The sequence below is a fragment of the Muscardinus avellanarius genome (genome assembly GCF_963383645.1).
Source record: "Muscardinus avellanarius genome assembly, chromosome: 10".
NCBI lineage: Eukaryota > Metazoa > Chordata > Mammalia > Rodentia > Gliridae > Muscardinus > Muscardinus avellanarius.
Genome location: NC_137796.1, coordinates 88,690,388 through 88,709,324, shown reverse-complemented (window position 1 = coordinate 88,709,324; position 18,937 = coordinate 88,690,388). Strand labels below are relative to the sequence as shown.

The 18,937-nt window shown below is 53.9% G+C and overlaps 3 protein-coding genes across 3 annotated transcripts; 1 reads left to right on the top strand and 2 right to left on the bottom strand.

Moving 5' to 3' along the window:
* Window positions 1–916: 916 nt before the first annotated feature.
* LOC308268782 (small ribosomal subunit protein uS5-like) lies at window positions 917–1,783 on the bottom strand (the record flags this gene model as incomplete). The annotated part of the gene is made up of 1 exon (XM_080703888.1): window positions 917–1,783. The coding sequence occupies one exon, from the start codon at window positions 1,781–1,783 to the stop codon at window positions 917–919; it is 867 nt and encodes a 288-aa protein (XP_080560014.1).
* A 7,787-nt stretch (window positions 1,784–9,570) lies between these two features.
* On the top strand, window positions 9,571–17,255 carry LOC308268975 (tripartite motif-containing protein 72; the record flags this gene model as incomplete). Its single annotated transcript, XM_080704088.1, has 6 exons — window positions 9,571–9,960; window positions 12,488–12,583; window positions 12,670–12,900; window positions 13,334–13,356; window positions 15,149–15,267; window positions 16,684–17,255. 6 exons carry the CDS (start codon window positions 9,571–9,573, stop codon window positions 17,253–17,255), a joined length of 1,431 nt encoding a protein of 476 aa, XP_080560214.1.
* Window positions 11,228–11,497, bottom strand: PYDC1 (pyrin domain containing 1; the record flags this gene model as incomplete). Its single annotated transcript, XM_080704211.1, has 1 exon — window positions 11,228–11,497. The coding sequence occupies one exon, from the start codon at window positions 11,495–11,497 to the stop codon at window positions 11,228–11,230; it is 270 nt and encodes an 89-aa protein (XP_080560337.1).
* Window positions 17,256–18,937: the final 1,682 nt, after the last annotated feature.

Below are 18,937 nucleotides of genomic sequence, written 5' to 3'. Positions count from 1 at the left end.
ACTTTATTTGGAAAAAGCGTCTTACTAAGTTACTAAGAGAGCCTCACTAGCTGAGGCTGGCTTTGAACCTATGCGATCCTCCTGTCTCAGCCTCCCAAGTGCAGGGATTACAAGCATGTGCCACCATGTCCGGCTTAAAAAATGTTTTAAAGGGTTGGGAGCCAGTCTTGGTGGCGCATCCTGGTAATATCAGTACTTGGAAGGCTAAGACAGGAGGATTGCAGGTTTGAGGTCAATCTCAGCAACTTAGCAAGGCTCTCAGTAACTTAGTGAGACTCTATTTCAAAATAAAAAATAAAAAATAGGACAGGGGGTGTAGCTTGGAGGTCGAATGCACAGTGCACCTGGGTTCCATCTCCAGACCTAAAAAAAAAAAAAAAAAAGGGAAAAGAAAAGAAAAGGCTGGACATGGTGGCACACCCTTGTAATTCCAGTACAGGATGATCACCGATTCACAGCCAGATTCAGCTACTTAGTGAGGCCCTCTGCAACTTAGACCGTTTTTTTTTTTTTTTTTTTTTAATTATGAGTCTAAGGATGGAACCCAAGGGCATTCGACCTCTGAGCTACACTTCCTATTTTTTTTTTTTTTTACAAGTTCCATTCACTTTATTTTTGTGGTATGAAAATCCTATGTCATAGCTGAAAGGTTAGAGCTGCCCCAGCCCCACAAAGGGGCAGGGCGGGAAGCTAGGAGGTGGAGCCCAGTGATTCCGAGGGGACCACGCCTCCCGGTCAGGAAGAAGCAAGTTCAGAGTTCAGAGAGGAGCCCTGAGAGACAGACAGAGACGGGCTCTCCCCCACCAGCCCCCGCGGCCATGCGGGGGCTGGCAGCCACTTTCCCATGAATAAAGGCATCCATAATATCTACTATGGATCTCCGCGTGTCTCTGTGCAACTGGGGGACACACGCCAATTATCTTTTAATAGCCACAGCTGGAGCTTGGGTCCTCTGCACAGAGACTCTGGTATGGGTTTTTACAAGATGGTCCGTGAACTCCTGATAGGGAGATTTGGTAAACACTGTCTCTTTCCAGAGGTCTGGGGTAAGGTAGCTATAGGTCTTTGAGATGGCATCAAAGGTGGCCTTGGCAAAGTTGCCCAAAGTGGCAGTGCAGCCCCTGGCAGAGGTATAGCAGGCGTCAATCCCAGCCATCATCGGCAGCTTCTTGGGCACAGGGCCTGACACGATGCCAGTGCCTCTGGGGGCAGGATGAGGCACACCAGCACAGAGCCACGGTCCTGTCACCTTGCAAGGGACAGTGTGGGGCTTGCCGATCTTGTGCCCCCAGTAGCCTCTCCGCATAGGGACGATGGAGAGCTTGGCCAAGATGATGGCCCCTCGGATGGCCGTGGCTACCTCCTTAGAGCACTTGACACCCAGGCCAACGTGACCGTTGTAGTCCCCAGTAGCGACAAACGCCATGAACCTGGTCCGCTGGCCAGCACGGGTCTGCTTCTGCACAGGCGTGATCTTCAAAACTTCATCCTTGAGTGATACACCCAAGAAGTCGATGATCTCAGACTCCTTGGTGGGCAGGGAGAAGAGATAGATCTCCTCCAGCGACTTGATCTTCATGTCCTTAACCAGGCGACCAAGCTTGGTGACGGGAATCCACTCCTTGTCTTCAGCTTTGCCCCCGCGACCTCCACGGCCGCGACCCCGGCCACGGCCCCGACCCCGGAGGCCGCTGCCGAAGCCTCCGTGGAAGCCGCCACGGCCTGCCATGCCTGGGCCCCCGGGCCCTCCGGGCCCTCCTGCTGCACTGGCATCATCTGCCATTTGGTGTTTTCCAGGAGAAGAAGCCCTACCCTATTTTTTTAATTCTTTATTTTGAAACAGGGTCTCACTAAGTTGCGGAGGGTCTCACTAAGTAGCTGAGGCTGTCCGTGAACCCTGATCTTCCAGTCTCAGCCTCCTTGGCTAGACCCTGTTTAAAAATAAAGAATAAAAAAATGGCTGGGAGTGTAGGTAAGAGGTAGAATGCCCCTGGGTTCAATCTCCAGTACTGTGAAAAAAAATCAACAAAAAACCAAAACAATATATATATGATATATATATTATATATATATGAAATAGGACTGAGGTTGTAGTCCAGAGATAGAATAGCCCTGGATTCAATACCTAGCAACACACAGACACACACGGACACACGCCTGGAGGTACAATGCCTTTGAGTTCAATCCTTTTTTTGTTGTTGTTGTTTTTTTGGTGCTGGGGATGGAACCCAGAGGCTTTCTACCTTTGGAATACACTCTCAGACCTATTTTTTATTTTATTTGGAAACAGGGTCTCACTAAGTTGTGGAGAGCCTCACTAAGTAGCTGAGGCTGGCTTTGAACCTGCGTGATCCTCCTGTCTCAGTCTCCCAAGTGCTGGGATTTCAAGTGTGCACCACCATGCCTGTCTTGAGTTCAATCCTTAATACCACAAATATAAAAAATTGCCAGGCGTGGTGGCACACACTTGAAATCCCAGCACTTGGGAGGCTGAGACAGGAGGATCATGCAGGTTCCAAGCCAGCCTCAGCTACTTAGTGAGGCTTTCAGCAACTTAGTGAGACCCTGTTTCCAAATAAAATATAAAGTACGTCTGGGAGTATCACTCCGAGGTAGAAAAGCCCCTGGGTTCCACCCTCAGCAACACACACACACACACACACACACACACACACACACGAACAAAAAATTAACTTTTTGAATCTTTGGACCAACCCAATAATTTTGGTAATAATCCTATATAAACCCCATTTTAGAGATTATAAAAATCTGGTTAAATGACCCATCTGTGGTCACATAACAAGGAAATAGCACGGTCAGGAATTGAACCCAGTGGTCAAGTGTCAGTAACCGTTAAGCATTTGGATGCTAAGTGCACTATCCCTGTTTATATGGCGTATTGTCCAGTTTAATCTTCAAGATGGTGCTACAGGAATACATTTTTTTGAGGTACTGAGAATTGAGCCCAAGGGTGTTCTACCTCTGAGCTATACCTCCAGCCCCTTTTTAATGTTTATTTGGAAACAGGGTCTCACTAACCTGCAGATGGCCTTGCTAAATTGCTGAGGCTGGCCTCAAACCTGCAATCGTCTTTTCTTAGCCTCCCAAGTACTGGAATTACAGGCATGTGCCACCACACCTGACCAGGAAGAGCCTTATTATTCTGCTTATCCTTATATTGTTGCTGTGGTGCTTTTCCAGCATGAGCTTGGGAGTTGGCCATGGGGTCTGCTTCTGTAGCTATTCTGACCGAGGCTTTAGGCCGCCCTGCATAAATCCAACAATGAGCTCTCACCTTCCACAGCTCTAATGCTCTGGCTGTGGGAAGCTCCCTCATTGGCCAAACCAGTCTGTTCCCTCTGAGCTCCGTGGGCTCCAGGGACTCTGCAGAGCTTTCTTGTAGGGCCAGGGACACGTGCCCTCTCCTGGTCACAGCTTCTTGCCCTGCAACCTGCTTAAGACAATCAATGTCCTTTTCCTGAGTCAGAGGCCAGACCTGGCCCCTCTGCAGAGAAGGATTTCGTAGTCAGTGGAACGGCCTCCCCATCCTAGACACTCACTCTTATGTGCGGATCAAGCGCCCAGAACTTTCAGCCTTTACTTGGTAATGATGGGAACTCCAGACGAGATCTAAATTTGGGAGGTTGGTTTTTGAGCCTAGATAAAGTGGCTTGTGGTTTCAGAGACTAGCTCCAAATATACCCTCGTGATCACGCCCTTCCTGTTGCTGCTAAGGCCGAGTCTGAGCTGACAAAACCGGCAGAGAACAGAGACTCAGAGATAAGGAGAGCGTGGGGGAAATAACACGCCCTGGATTTCTCCATGTCCCAGGAAGGAGCTCCAGCTCCCTGAGACTTTCCCTGTGCTTGGAGAATCAGATCTGTAGTCACTTGGAGAGGTAGTTGCTGTTTTCCTAAGCAGGTCAGCATAAGCTCGAATTGTTAGTGTGCAAGAAGGAATCAGCCCTCAAACTTGGACACAAGTCCCAGGATAGTCATAAAAGCGGAGACATGCAAGGAGCTCTCTGGCTCCAGGAGAGATTTTATTTATCTACCAAAGTGTTAGAGTAAGGAGGAGACTTTTTTTTTTTTTTTTTGTATTAGGGATTGAACTCAGGGACATTCTAACTCTGAGATACACCCCTGGTCCTATTTTATCATTTATATATTAATTAATTAATTAACTTTATTTATTTTTGGTGGAACTGGGGATTGAAAACAGGGGCATTCTACCTCCAAGCTATACCCCACCCAGCCCTATTTTTTAATTCTTATTTTAAACAGGGTCTCACTAAGTAGCTGAGGCTGGCTGTGAACCTGAATTCTCCTGTCTCAACTTCCTAAGCATCAGGATTATAAACATGTGCCATCATAACCGGTTTATCTTTTATTTTTGAAACAGGGTCTCATTAAGTTGCAGATGGCCTTAGTTGTTGAGGCTGGACGCAAATCTGTGATCCTCCTGTCTCCGCCTCCTAAGTAACCACACCGGGCAAGAGGAGACATTCAAGGAGAAAAGTAGACAGCTACCTCCCCTGCCTCATCTTTTGGTGCTGGGGATTGAACCCAGGAGTGTTCTACTTCTGAGCTATAACCCCTATCCTATTTTATTATTTTATTTTGAAGCAGGGTCTTTAGCCTGATGTGGTGGCACATGCCTGCAATCTCAATACTTGGGAGGCTGAGACAGGAGGATAGCAAGTTCGTGGCCAGCCTCAGCTACTTAGTGAGGCCCTCTGCAACTCAGTGAGACCCTGTTTCAAAACATAAAGAATAAGAGCCGGGCAGGGTGGCACATGCTTGTAATCCCAGTGTAGCTCAGAGGTAGAATACCCCTGGGTTCCACCCCAGTACCAGAAGGAAAAAAAAAAAAGGTGGGGGGGTTGGGGTATATTTCATTTTTTATTTTTATTTGTTTTTTGGTGATACTGGGGGTAGAACCCAGAGGGCTATACTCCCAGACCATATATATATATATATATATATATATATATATATATATATATATATTTTTTTTTTTTTTTTTTTTTTTGGTGGTACTGGGGTTCCTGGAAGCCCTTCTACCTCCGGGCTCCACTCCCAGACACCTATTTTGTATTTTTTATTTGGAAACAGGGTCTCTTAAGCCAGCGCACGCACCTGGCTTCGAACCTGCGCGATCTTCCTGTCTTTGCCTCCCAAGCGCGGGGATTACAAGTGTGCGCCACCACGCCCGGCTATATATATATTTTTTTGGTGGTACTAGAGGTGGAACCCTGAGGCTTTCTACCTCTGGGCTATACTCCCAGACCTATTTTATATTTTATTTGGAAACAGGGTCTCACTAGGTTGCTGAGAGCCTCACTAAGTAGCTGAGGCTGGCTTCGAACCTGCGCGATCCACCTGTCTCAGCCTCCCAAGCGCGAGGATTACAAGTGTGTGCCACCACGCCTGGCCTGTTGGGGTGTATTTCAGAGGCAGAATGCCACTGAGTTCAATCTCCTGTACCCCCCAAAAAATAAAAAAGAAAATAGTCTTCCCTGTTGCTTGCCTATGGGGAGTCTGGTTATTAAAATAGGACAATTGACGTGACTCTGTTCACATCATCCTAGGACAAAAAGGGGGTCCAGAGCTTTTAATATTTACTGCAAAGCACTTAACAAAAATCTGAGCACCGGGCATGGTGGCGCACGCTTGTAATCCCAACGCTTGGGAGGCTGAGACAGGAGGATCACACAGGTTCGAAGCCAGCCTCAGCTACTTAGTGAGGCTCTCAGCAACTTAGTGAGACCCTGTTTCCAAATAAAATATAAAATAGGGCTGGGGCATAGCCTGGAGGTAGAAAAGCCCCTGGGTTCCACACCCAAGTAACACACACACACACACACACACACACACACACACACACACACCTGGTCTGAGTCAGACTCGTTCGTGTGCACATTTGGGATACTGAAGGTTCGAGGCCAGCCTCAGCAACTTAGACCCTATTTCAGAATAAAAGATCAAAAGGATTCAGAGTTTAGCTTGAAAGTAGAAAGTCCCTGGGTTCAATCCCCAGTACCAAATGAACAAATAACAAAACAATTGAGAGGAAAACAGGGCCCGAAGGGGAGAGACTGAGACCGAAACAGAAGCTGTGAGGAGGAGAGGCTGGGGCCAAGAGAGGAGGGAGCAGAGCTAGAGAGAGGCTGAGTGAAAAACAGAAGCCAAGGAGCGAGGCTGAGCCTGGGTGTCACCACCCAGCGTCAGGTGGGCACCTCCCGCAGGCCTCACGCCATGTTCTCAGCTGGAGACACACTGAACAAAATGTATAGTTTGGTAGAAGACGGATAGCACACCATCAAATAAGTAAAATATATCACAGGTCACAGAGTGATGCCTGTTAGGGAGAAAAATAGGGAAGACAGCTGTTGGGGAGATTTAAACTGGGGCGTGGCGGAGCACCTGTAGCCTGTAGTCTCCGCTACTTGGGAGAGCCCCAGTTTGGAAAACAATAGTAACAAGAAAAGAAAGAAAGGAAGAAGGGAAGAAAGAAAGATCAGGGAGTTAAGAAAGGCCTCACTGGAGAAAATGTGACTGGACTCCAGAGCTGAGGGAGGAGAAAGGGGAGCGAAGTAATATTTGGGTTTGGAAGTGTCTTTCAGGTCAGTGGGCCATGGTAATTCTAGTACTTGGGAAGCTGTGGCAGTGGGGTTACAGGTCCAGGGACGGCCTCAGCAATTGGGGAGACATTGTTTCAAAGTAAAAAATAAGGAGCTGGGCATGGTGGCATGTGCTTGTAATTCTAGTACTTGGGAGGCTGAGGCAGGAGAATCGCAGGTTCAAAGCCAGCCTCGGCTACTTTGTGAGTGAGGCTCTCAGCAACTCAGTGAGACCCTGTTTCCAAATAAAACATAGAATTGGTCTGGGTGTGTTGCCTGGAGGTAGGAGACCCCTGGGTTCCATCCCCAGCAACACACACACACACACACACACACACACATTAACACACACACAAAATTAAATTAAATTAAAAATATAAAGGGGTTGGGCATGGTGGCGCACACTTATAATCCCGGCGTTTGGGAGGCGGAGACAGGAGGATTGCGCAGGTTCGAAGCCAGCTGCGCTGGCTTAAGAGACCCTGTTTCCAAATAAAATATAAAATAGGTCTGGGAGTGTAGCCCGGGGGTAGAAGGGTTCCATCCCCAGTACCACCAAATAAATAAATAAATAAGTATTAGAGAGAGAGAGTAGGGCGTGGTGGCGCATGCTTGTAATTCCCGCGCTTGGGAGGCTGAGACAAGAGGATCACATAGGTTCGAAGCCAGCCTTAGCTACTTAGTGAGGCTCTCAGCAACTTAGTGAGACTCTGTTACCAAATAAAATATAAAATAGGTCTGGAAGTGTAACCCGGAGGTAGAAAAGCCCTGGATTCCACACCCAGTGCCACACAAAAAATAAATAAATAAAAATAAAAAGGGCTGGGGGTGTATCTTGGTGGTAGAGCACCCCTGGGTTCAATCTCTAGGTTTGAGACCAGCCTCAGCAACTTGATGAGATTCTCAGTAACCTAGTGAGACCCTGTTTCAAAACAGAAAAAAATAAAATAGGCTGGGGTGTAGCTCAGAGGTAAAAAAGAAAGACAGTGTCTTCCAGGCTGCTGGGGTGGTAGTGCCAAGCCTTCAAGGAGGGCGGGTGAGAGAACAGGTAGAACAGCAAGCCGGCAGGTGGGGAGGGCTCTAGGCCACGGGAGGACTTTGGTTTTTATTCAGAATGAAACTTAAAGTGAGATCTGAAAGATAAGCGCGGGGAAGGCCTGAGGCTCCGAGGGCAGAACGGAATTCTGAGCTGCTGGCCCTGCCCTCGGCCCGGTCATTCATCCATTCAGCTGTCTCTCTGTCTGTCCTTCTCCAAGCATTTGGGGCTCCCTTGCTTCAGGGTTTGTACTGAGCACCAGCAGGGAAATCTCATGAGGTCAGCTCTGCAAGGAGACCTTCCAGGAGGGCAGGGGCGGGCGGGCTCTGCCCTCCCGCAGGTGGATGATGCTGTCATCGTGACCCTGATGAGCTGTCAGCTTGGGAAAGCGGTGGGTGGGGGTGGAATGGGGAGGGAGGGAGACGCCTCCTGATTTTCTGGCTGCCGTGCTGTGGGAGGCCCTGTCTCTTCTCTGGCTCTTGGCTGTGGCTGAGGGCTGGGCTGGGCTGAGCAGACAGTGGATGGGCCAGGACAGGTGGCCCTGACACGAGATGCCTTCCTGATGACTATTTGGTCCTCACTTTTAGAACAGTTTCCAGAAGTGATGGGAGTTGGGGGAGGAATGGGCAGAGCCGCTAAATATAGCCCGGGGGCCATGGCCCAAAGGGGAGGGTCCCACCACCTGTGGTCTCCACTGCCAGCTGCCCTGTCCTCCCTGGCCCCCGGCCTCACTCTCAGCCTGCTCCTTGCTTCCCGCTTGTCTTTGGACGCCGCTCTGAGCTGCCTTCGGTTAGGCCTGACCCTGAGTGGTCCTCGTAGGAGTCTTCTTGGCCTAAGGTCTCCAAACTGACCCGTGAGTCCTGAGGGCTGGAGATATGGGAGGGGCTGGCTGGGGATCCTGGAGAGGTGAGAGGGGCTTAGGGGAGGCTCTTGGGAATTGGGGGCTGCGGGTTGAGGCCGAGGCCTGGGTTACAGGTTGAGGCTTGGAGCTAAGACTGGCAAGGACAGTGGGCGAAACTGATTGGAACCTGGGCTTATGTTTAGAAACAGGGCCGACAAGGCCCCCGAGTGGGATATGTATGCATATATATATGGAATTGACGCAGTAGGCTCTATCTCTGAACTATACACTCAGCTCTTTTATTTTGTTTGATTTTGTGGCACTGAGGTATTCTACCCCCAAGCTACACCCTAGCCCTATTCTCTTTTTCTTTTTCTTATGTACGTGTGTGTGTGTGTGTGTGTGTGTGTGTGTGTGTGTGTGTGTTACTTAGGATGGAACCCAGGGGCATTCTACCTCCAAGCTACACCCCCATCCCTATTTTTTATTCTTTATTTTGAAACAGCATCAAACTGAGTTGCAAAGGGCCCCACTAAGGAGCTGAGCTGTTTGTGAACCATGATCCTTCTGGCTCAGCCTTCCAAATGCTGGAATTACAAGTGTGCGCCACGCCACCACGCCTGGCTTTATTTTTATTTGAGACAGGGCCTCAGGTTGAAGAGAGTCTCGCTACTTGCTGAGGCTGTCCTCTAACCTGCAGTCCTCCTGTCTCAGCCTCCCAGTAACTGGGATTACTTGTCACTTGTCCCCACGCCCAGCTCTTTTTACTTTTTATTTAGGGTCTCGCTAAGTTGCTGAGGGTCTGGCTAAGTGGCCAGGCCGTGGTCCTCATGCCCAGTGCCCACGTCTGGCTTGATGGCACGCTTCTGACCCGGGTTGAGAAGGGCAGTTGAAGCTGACTTTGTAATGGAGCTTGGCCCCTTCTTCCTCGGCCAAAGCAGCCCTCCCGGGTATGGGATGTGGGGTGTTGCTCGGGGGTGGGGAGGCTCCTCCAGCAGGGCCCTGGGCCTGGCTGAGCTGGGAGCGGGCCTGGGCCTCCCTGAGCCAGCGCCCCTTTGCCTCGCAGGCGCCATGTCGGCCGCACCGGGTCTCCTGCACCAGGAGCTGTCCTGCCCGCTGTGCCTGCAGCTGTTCGAGGCGCCGGTGACGGCGGAGTGCGGCCACAGCTTCTGCCGCGCCTGCCTGTGCCGCGCGGCGGGGGAGCCCGGGGCCGACGGCTCGGCGCCCTGCCCCTGCTGCCAGGCGCCCACGCGGCCGCAGGCGCTCAGCACCAACCTGCAGCTGGCGCGCCTGGTGGAGAGCCTGGCGCAGGTGCCGCAGGGCCGCTGCGAGGAGCACCTGGACCCGCTGAGCGTGTACTGCGAGCAGGACCGCGCGCTGGTGTGCGGCGTGTGCGCCTCGCTGGGGGCGCACCGGGGCCACCGCCTGCTGCCGGCGGCCGAGGCCCACGCGCGCCTCAAGGTGGGGGCCTGGGGGCGGGCGGGGAGGGGCTGGGGATAGAGGGGGGCCGGGCGGGTCGGGAGGCGGCTGCGCTGACTGGGATCTGACTTCAGAAGCCCCGGCGCCTGGAGGTGCTGGGGGGGCGGGGAGGGGCGGGCAGCCGGGGCAGGGGTCTGGGGGGCTGGAGGGAAGCCCCTCCCGTCTCCAGGGGCGGGTCTGCTGAGCTGCAGGCTGCGCCTGGCCTGGGAGGCTGCCTGAGCCCACGGGGAACTGGGAGTCCCGGGGATCGGGGGTGGCCCGTGGGTTTCCTGGGGTGGCCAGGAGGCCGCTGCTTGGTGGAGGCTCAGGCACTTAAGCTGCTAAACTTGACCAGGCCAGAAGGTGGAAGAGGAACCCTCAAGGAAAGGGAGGTGGGAATGCCCAGGGGGCGCAAGACTCCAGTGCGGGATGTTTTGGGATGATTTTTGGTGGATCTGGAAGTCCCGAATGTCTTGGGATCCCCGTGTGTGGCTGAAAAGACCCCGAGGCACTGCTCATCGGACCGCAGGCACACAGCCCGCACAGGTCCCATGAGTGACAAGCCCAGGCAGCTAAGGGCTCCAAGGGCCCCGGAAGGTGTGTCGTGAAGCATCATTTATTGGGCTGCAGAAGAGTAAGCGACAGTTGCGGGGTGAGGAGGGGGCAGGGGCTGGAGGCTGGCGGGGTCCTCATCCATCCCGGGGAGAGGCTGCCACCGCCTTGCCTTGTGCGGGGGCCGGGGCTTCGTCAGGGTGTTGTTGCGCCTTTTCTTGTCCCAGCTCCTAGAGGGTAGACACTGTGCTCAGGCTGGTACTGCTACTGGGGGCCCCAGACTTCCCCAGGGGCCCATTCGCCGCCCTGCTCCTGCCTTGCACAGTCCAGCCCAGCCCTGGCCGGTGGTCTCCTGGCCTGGTGCCTCTACCCTGGCCCACCCAGCTCAGGCGCGACTCTGCGGTTGAGCCCAGAGCCCCCAACCCCGCCCATCTTTATCTGTGAAGATGGAATGGGCCGTGAAAGACACAGGGTGTCGGGTGACCCAGAAACCTGGACGAGGCCCAGTGCCCCAGGATCTGCAGCAGCCTGTCCCTTAGCTGTAGGGAGTGGGTGCCAGAGGTCTGAAGGGGGAAATCCCAAGAAGGAACCTGAAGGAGGGGGCCCAGAGGGCTCGAGAAGGGATTGGTCCCGCAACCTTGCTAGGATAAGGGGTTGGGTTGGTGTCCACGTACCAGATGGACGGAGTGGCTGAGTGGGATCTGGGTGGCGCTGGGACTCATGCAACCGCCCGAAGCCGCGTCGCCTCCTCCACCAAGCCCATGTCCTGCAGCACGTCTCCCGTGAGCTTGGCAGCAAAGTCTTCGCAGTAGAAGGTCACTAGCTTGTCGGTGAGGTCCACGGCGTCGAGGGAGCTGAGCATCCCCCGCGGGATGTTGCGGAAGCCCTGGGGCAGCGGCACCGCTGCCAGCTTCAGCTTGAACTTCTTGAGCTCATCCGCCATCAGGTTCTCCAGCGCAGCAAGGATGGCGTCGCGATTCTTCCCCATGGCTCAGCCGCAACCTCTGGATTTGTGAGGCCTGTTTTGTCCGGTCAGGCGGGACGCCGCCCACCTGAGAGGCGTCCTGGGGAGGAGACTGACCTGGAAGCCAGCCTGGGAGCCAAAGGTCCCACCCTGCGGCTCCTGCTGGGCGGGGAACCCTCTGCAAACCCCAGTGGGCATGGCTGCTCCCATTCTGCAGAGGAGGAAGAGGAGCAGGAAGCCAGGAGGCAGACAGGAGAGGGCAACTGCAGGGTCTGCACCTCCACCCAGGCTTGTCTGTGGCAGGAGCCATCAGGAGCCTTCCTAGTCCTGTAACAACTGAACAGGCCCTGGGTAGGGGCCAGGTGTGTTTAGTTGGTCTGTGCAGGGGACTTTTATTGGTTTGCCTGCCCCCAGGTCCCATGGGGTGTGCAGGGAGGCTGACGATATTCTGCTGTGAGTGTGAGTGTGTGTGTGTGTGTGTGTGTGTGTGTGTGTGTGTGTGTTTACAGGGGATAAAAACCAAGGTTTTTTTTTTTTTTTTGGTACTGGGGATGGAACCCAGGGGCATTCTACCTCCGAGGTACACCCCAAGTCCTATTTATTTATTTTTTTGGTGGTACTGGGGATGGAACCCTTCTACCTCCGGGCTACATTCCCAGACCTATTTTATACTTTTTTATTTGGAAACAAGGTCTCTTAAGCCAGCGCGGCTGGCTTCAAACCTGCAGGATCCTCCTGTCTCTGCCTCCCAGGCGCAGGGATTACAAGCGTGCGCCACCACGCCTGGCCCCAACTCCCATTTTTTATTTTTACTTTGAAACAGGGTCTCACTGAGTTGCAAAGGACCTCACTTGAGTAATAGCTGAGGCTGTCTTCTAACTGAGATCCTTCTGTCTCAGCCTCCCAAATGCTGGGATTACAAGCATGTGCCACCACGCCCGGCCCCAGAGCAGGTTTGGAGGGGAGGTGTGGGTTTGGGGTGCCGACCCCACCACTTCTGCCCTCACCACCCAGACGCAGCTCCCGCAGCAGAAGTTGCAGCTGCAGGAGGCCTGCATGCGGAAGGAGAAGAGCGTGGCCGTGCTGGAGCATCAGCTGGCGGAGGTGGAGGTGAGCGGCTGGCATGGTGGAGTAGGGGGAGCGGGGGTCCAGCTGGGATCTCCAGCCCAGCGCTCTTCCCCACCCCTCCCCTCCAGGAGACAGTGCGGCAGTTCCGGGGGGCCGTTGGGGAGCAGCTGGGCAAGATGCGGGTGTTCCTGGCTGCACTGGAGGGCTCTTTGGACCGGGAGGCAGAACGAGTCCGGGGTGAGGCAGTGGTGGCCTTGCGGCGGGAGCTGGCAGGCCTCAGCTCCTACCTGGAGCAGCTGCGGCAGATGGAGAAGGTGCTGGAGGAGGTGGCCGACAAACCACAGACTGAGTTCCTCATGGTGAGCACTGGTAACCTTCTCTCCCTGCCCTTGGCAAGGCCCAGGCTCCAGATACCTCATCCATGGTATGATGGGGACCCTGAGTGCCAGAGGGGCAGGATGGCCAGGGTCACACATTCATGGACAGGCCTCGGCGCTGGTTAGGCAGGACCCGCACAGGGATAGATACCTAAGCGGGCACCATTCATCTTACAGACACTACAGGCTCCCCTATTTATTAGCACAGGCTTCTAACAGGCACATTCGAGTTTCCCGGGAAGAGGGCACTTCTCCCTAATTCACATAAAGGGCAGGGAGTGAGTCCTGGTTTCTTTGGGCTGTTCTGATTCCCCTGGGCTCCACACTCAGCGTTCCTGGTTGTCCATCCCGTCCTCAGAAGTCCCCGAGTCCTTCCTGCCGGCTTCACCTCTGGTCTCTTTTTCTCTCTTTCCAGAAATATTGCTTGGTGACCAGCAGGTGAGGTCAGTCTGTTCCTGTCCTTTTGCTGACTTGCCCAGTCTTCTGGGGGGTCCTCTCCTTGCCGTGGGCCTGCGTACCCACCCCCTCGGTGTGGGGCGTCTTGGCGCCAGACCTGGTCCTTACCCTGGGGACCTCCCAGATTGGTGCTGGGAGACAGACGTGGGCAGGGGCGCGGGAGCCACTGTGTGCTCTGTGCTGCTGGGGAGGGAAAGGCGAGGCCTGGGGCCTCCATGGGGCGGAAGGGAGGGCCAGCCCGTGCAAGGGCTGCTGGGAGAGAAGACCCTGCTGCTGTGGCAAAGTAGGAAGGGCTGAGGAGCTTGGGCCTCAGCCCAACACAACTTTCTTGGGGAGAGGGACTGGGGATTGAACCCAGGGGCATTTTACCTCTGAGCTACACCCCCAGCCCTAGTTTTTATTCTTTATTTTGAAACAATGACTCATTAAGTTGCACGTGGCCCCACTAAGTAGCTAAGGCTGCACATGAACCTGTGATCCTGCGGTCTCAGCATCTCAAGTACTGGGATTACAAGCATATGCCAACATGCCCTGCTGTGTGTGTGTATGTGTGTGTGTGTGTGTGTGTGTGTGTGTGTGTGTGTGTGTGTGTTAGAATGTATATAACATTGGCTATATTATGTTTTGTGCATACTGAGAATTGGACCCCCAGCCCTTTTTAACTGTTATTTAATTAAAAAATGAGTGTGAGCTGGGCATTATAGCACATGCTTGTAATCCCAGCATTTGGGAGGCTGAGACAGAAAGATCCAGGTTCGAGGACAGCCTCAGCTACTTAGTGAGGCCATTTGCAACTCAGTGAGACCCTGTTTCAAAGTAATGAATAAAAAATAGGACTGGGGGTATAGCTTGGAGGTAGAATATCCCTGGTTCCATTCCTGGTACTAAAAAAAAAAAAAACAAAAAACTGTGTGTGTGTGTGTGTGTGTGTGTGTGTGTGTGTACACTAAGGACTGAACCTAGGAGCATTTACCTCTGAGCTACACTCCAGTCCTTTTTGTTTTTATTTATTTATATATTATTATTATTGCTGTACTGGGGATGGAACTCAGGGGCATTCTACCTCTTAGCTACACCCCCAGCCTTTTTTTTTTTTTTTTTGGTGGGACTGGGGATGGAACCCTTCTACCTCTGGGCTACACTCCCAGACCTATTTTTATATTTTTTATTTGGAAACAGGGTCTCTTAAGCCAGTGAGGCTGGCTTCGAACCTGTGCGATCCTCCTGTCTCCCAAGCGCAGGGATTACAAGCGTGCGCCACCCCAGCTCCCAGCCCTATTTTTTATTCTTTATTTTGAAACAGGGTCTCACTAAGTTGCGGAGGGCTCACTAAATAGCTGAGGCTGGCCGAGAACCTACGATTCTCCTGTCTCAGCCTACCAAGTACTGGTACTCAAGCGTGTGCCCCCACTCCCAGCTATGTTTTTATTTTGAAACAGGGTCTCACTTCATTGCTGAGAGTCTCACTACATTGCTGAGGCTGTCCTTGAACCTTCGAACCTCCTGTCTCAGCCTCCCAAGCACTGGGATTATGGACCTGGACCAACACAACTGGCCCATTTTAAGCATTCATTTTACATTCAGTGGCAATAAGTATGTGCAGTCAGTACCTTCATACACCTCCAGACCTTCTTCATATTCCCAAACTGAGACTCGAGAGAACAGTTTTAAGCAGGAGTGTGACGTGGGGATCCTGGAGCCGCCTCTCCCAGGTCCCCGGGTACTTTCTCTCCCTCTCCCCCCAGCAACCTCCCTCTCACCCCTCCACTCCCAGGCTGCAGAAAATCCTGGCAGAGTCCCCGCCGCCTGCGCGCCTGGATATCCAGCTGCCGGTGATCTCTGATGACTTCAAATTCCAGGTGTGGAGGAAGATGTTCCGGGCTCTGATGCCAGGTACTGGGAGGGGCCCCTCTGAGCTTGTGCAACTGGTGGGGGGCGTTGATGGGAGGGCCTACCACTGATAGAGATGCCTCTGCTTCCCAACTGGGAAGGTAACCATCGCCCTTTAACCTCGGGGTCACCTGTGGCCCTCTAACTTGTCCTTGAAGAGGGACTTCGAGGGTGATTGCAGGGAAAGGACATTGCTGTTGTCAAGAGTGTTGTTGGAGCCGGGCGTGGTCCCCTCGCTTGGGAGGCAGAGACAGGAGGATCCCCCAGGTTGAAGCCAGCCTTGGTGGCTTAAGAGACCCTGTTTCCAAATAAAATATAAAATAGGTCTGGGAGTGTAACCCGGAGGTAGAAGGGTTCCATCCTCAGTACCACCAAAAAAAAAAAAAAAAAAAAAAAAAAAAAGTGTTGTTAGCAGCTGGGAGTTGGAGGTCTGGCTTTGGAGTGCCTGACTCTTGTGTGGCCCTTGGGCAGTCCCTGCCCCTCTCTGGATTTACAGATGCTAATTCCTGCTAATTGAAGTCTGAGCTTCTGCAGAGCCCTGGGGATGGGCCCGGGTCACACACTGCCTCTTGAGGCCTGTGGTTGGTAGGCCACTCCTCCCATGAGCTACACAGCACTTCGTGCTCTAGGTTCCAGAGCTCCAGGACACACACTGTGGGTGGTGCAGCCTTTGGTGCCTCTGGGGGTTGGGCAGAGAGGAAGTGGCCCTCAGTATATTCAAGATAAAGCCTCCAGGTGTGGAGAAAACTTCCAAGTGTGGTGGCACATGTCTGTAATCCTTTTAGTTAGGAGGCTGAGACAGGAGGATTGCAGGTTTGAAGCCAGCCTCAAGAACGTAGTGAGACTTTCAGCAACTTAGTGAGACCCTGTTTCCAAATAAAGTATAAAATAGGTCTGGGAGTGTAGCCCGGAGGTAGAAAAGCCCCTGGGTTCCACCCCCAGTACCCCCCCACCCCACCTCGGGGTGTAGATCAGAGACAGAATGCCCCTGGGTTCAATCCCTAACCCCCCCCCCCCCCAAACACACACACACAGGAGAGAGGGAAAGAACTAAGGCCTGGGGCCTCTACTAGGTCAAGACCGACTGAGAACCCGATGGCAGTCTCATGCCTTATAGGCGCTCCGTCCTGTCCACCATCACCAAAGGAGGCTATTTTATTTGGTACTGGGAATGGAACCCGGGGGCAGCCTAAGTCCATTCTACATCCCAGCTTTAAAAAAAAAAAAAAAATCTTTTGTTTTGAAACAGGGTCTCCCTAGGTCTCGGGAGTGTCTCAGCTGCTGGGGCTGGTCTCTAACCTGGGTCCTCAGCCTCCCGAGTCAGTCCCAGGCCTCCAGGTGCCGAGGGAGGGCGCAGGGCCGGGTGTGCAGCGGCGCCCCGGGCGCTCAGGCTTTGCCCCTGCCGGCCCCCTCCCGCAGCGCTGGCCGAGCTGACCTTCGACCCCGACTCGGCGCACCCCAGCCTGGTGGTGGCCCCGTCGGGGCGCCGCGTCGAGTGCGCCGAGCAGAAGGCGCCGGCGGCCGGCGAGGACGCGCGGCGCTTCGACAAGGCGGTGGCGGTGGTGGCGCGGCAGCGGCTGTCGGACGGCGAGCACTACTGGGAGGTGGAGGTGGGCGACAAGCCGCGCTGGGCGCTGGGCGTGATGGCGGCGGACGCCCCGCGGCGCGGCCGGCTGCACGCGGCGCCCTCGCACGGGCTGTGGCTGCTCGGGCTGCGCGACGGCCGCCACCTGGAGGCGCACGTGGAGGCCCGCGAGCCGCGCGCGCTGCACGTGGCGCGGCCGCCATCGCGCCTGGGGCTCTACCTGAGCTTCGCCGACGGCGTGCTGGCCTTCTACGACGCGGGCGACGCGGACGCGCTGGCGCCGCTCTTCGCCTTCCGCGAGCGCCTGCCCGGGCCCGTGTACCCCTTCTTCGACGTGTGCTGGCACGACAAGGGCAAGAACGCGCAGCCGCTGCTGCTCGTGGGCCCCGACGGCCAGGACGCCTGAGCGCCGGCCGGGGGCTGGGGGTGCGGGCCGGGCTGGCCCCCACCGCGGCCCCGGGAGGTGCGGCCGAGGGCCTGGGCCCCCCGCTTGGGGGGGAGTTGGGGTGGGGAAGGGAGACCCGAGTTAGGAAATCTAGCCCGGCATGGTGGAGGCTGAGACCGGAGGACTGCAGGTTCCTGGCCAGCCTCAGCTACTTAGTGAGGCCCTCCACAATTTAGTGGGACCCTGTTTCCAAACAAAGGATAAAAATAGGCCTGGGGGCATCTTCGGAGGTCGAATGCCCCTGATTTCTATCCCCAGTACGGAGGAGGAGGAGGAGGAAGTCAGGAGATTTGAGTGAGAATCAGGAAGACAAGAGTTTTTTTCTTTTTTCTTTTTAGAAACCGAGGTTAAGGGAGAGAGGTAATGGTTTGGGGCTTGGTCTAGATTTTTTTTTTTTTTTTTTTTTTTTTTTGTTCACTGTTGGGAACTGAACCCAGGGGCATTCTACCTCAGAGCGACACCACTACACCCCAGCCGTATTTCACGTATTTTTTAATTTCAAAAGGATGACGCTAAGTTGCTGAGGCTGGCCTTGCACCTGCAGTCGTCCTGTCTCAGCCTCCCAAGTACTGGGATTACAGGTGTGCAGCACCAGGCAGGGTGCTCGGTGAAGACTGAGGGGAGGAGCTTTAGAGGGGCGCTTTCAGCCTCACACTGCTCCTCCTGGGGGGGTCCACACTCCCCATACCTAGGGGGGTGCGCTCAGTGCCTGCATCAGTCATCTTTTCAAAAGCGTGGAACAGTGATTCCATACAGCACAGTTTGCTGAGGTTCCTTTCCATGCAGCAGGTAAAACACAGACCCTTCTAAAAAGTTCCCAGGTGATCCCAATCTGCTGGTCATAATGGGGTCCCTCAGAGCACTGTTTCATCAGCTATCACTGCAGATCGAGGAATCATCTTAGCCAGATCGGTGGCGCCTGCCTGTAACCCCAGTACTTGGGAGGCTGAGACAGGAGGAGCTCAGGTTCAAGGACAGCCTCAGCAACTTAGCAAGACCCCGTTTGGGGCTGTAGCTTGGAGGTAGCATGCCCCTGTGTTCAATCTCAATCTCCCCATGTTTCCCCCCACAACAACCCACAGATGTGGTCAGGAGACACAGTTGCTTAAGACTCTCAGTAGCTCTCTGTTGCCTACAGGAAAAAGCACTGAGTTTGGCTCAGCATTTGAGCTCCCTGCCATGCTCCGGGCTGGAGCTGTACTGCTGCCCTGTGTATGCCGGCATTCTGGGCCTACTGCGTCTTGGGGTCCCCACACTCCTGACAGCCTAGAAATCTGCTGGGATTGCTGCCCCCTCCCACTCATTCTTCAGGACTCTCCATACCACCAACACTTACTGTCCTCTCTTTTTTTTTTTTTTTTTGCCGGTCTGGGGATGGAAACCAGGGGCATTCTACCTCCAAGCTACACCCCCTGCCCTATTTTTATTTATTATTATTATTATTATTATTATTAGTGGTACTGGGGTTCCTGGAAGCTCTTCTACCTCTGGGCTACACTCCCAGACCTAATTTTACATTTTTTAATTTGGAAACAGGGTCTCCTAAGCCAGCGCGCACGGCTGGCTTCGAACCTGCGCGATCCTCCTGTCTCTGCCTCCCAATCGCGGGGATTACAAGCGTGCGCCACCACGCCCGGCTTTAT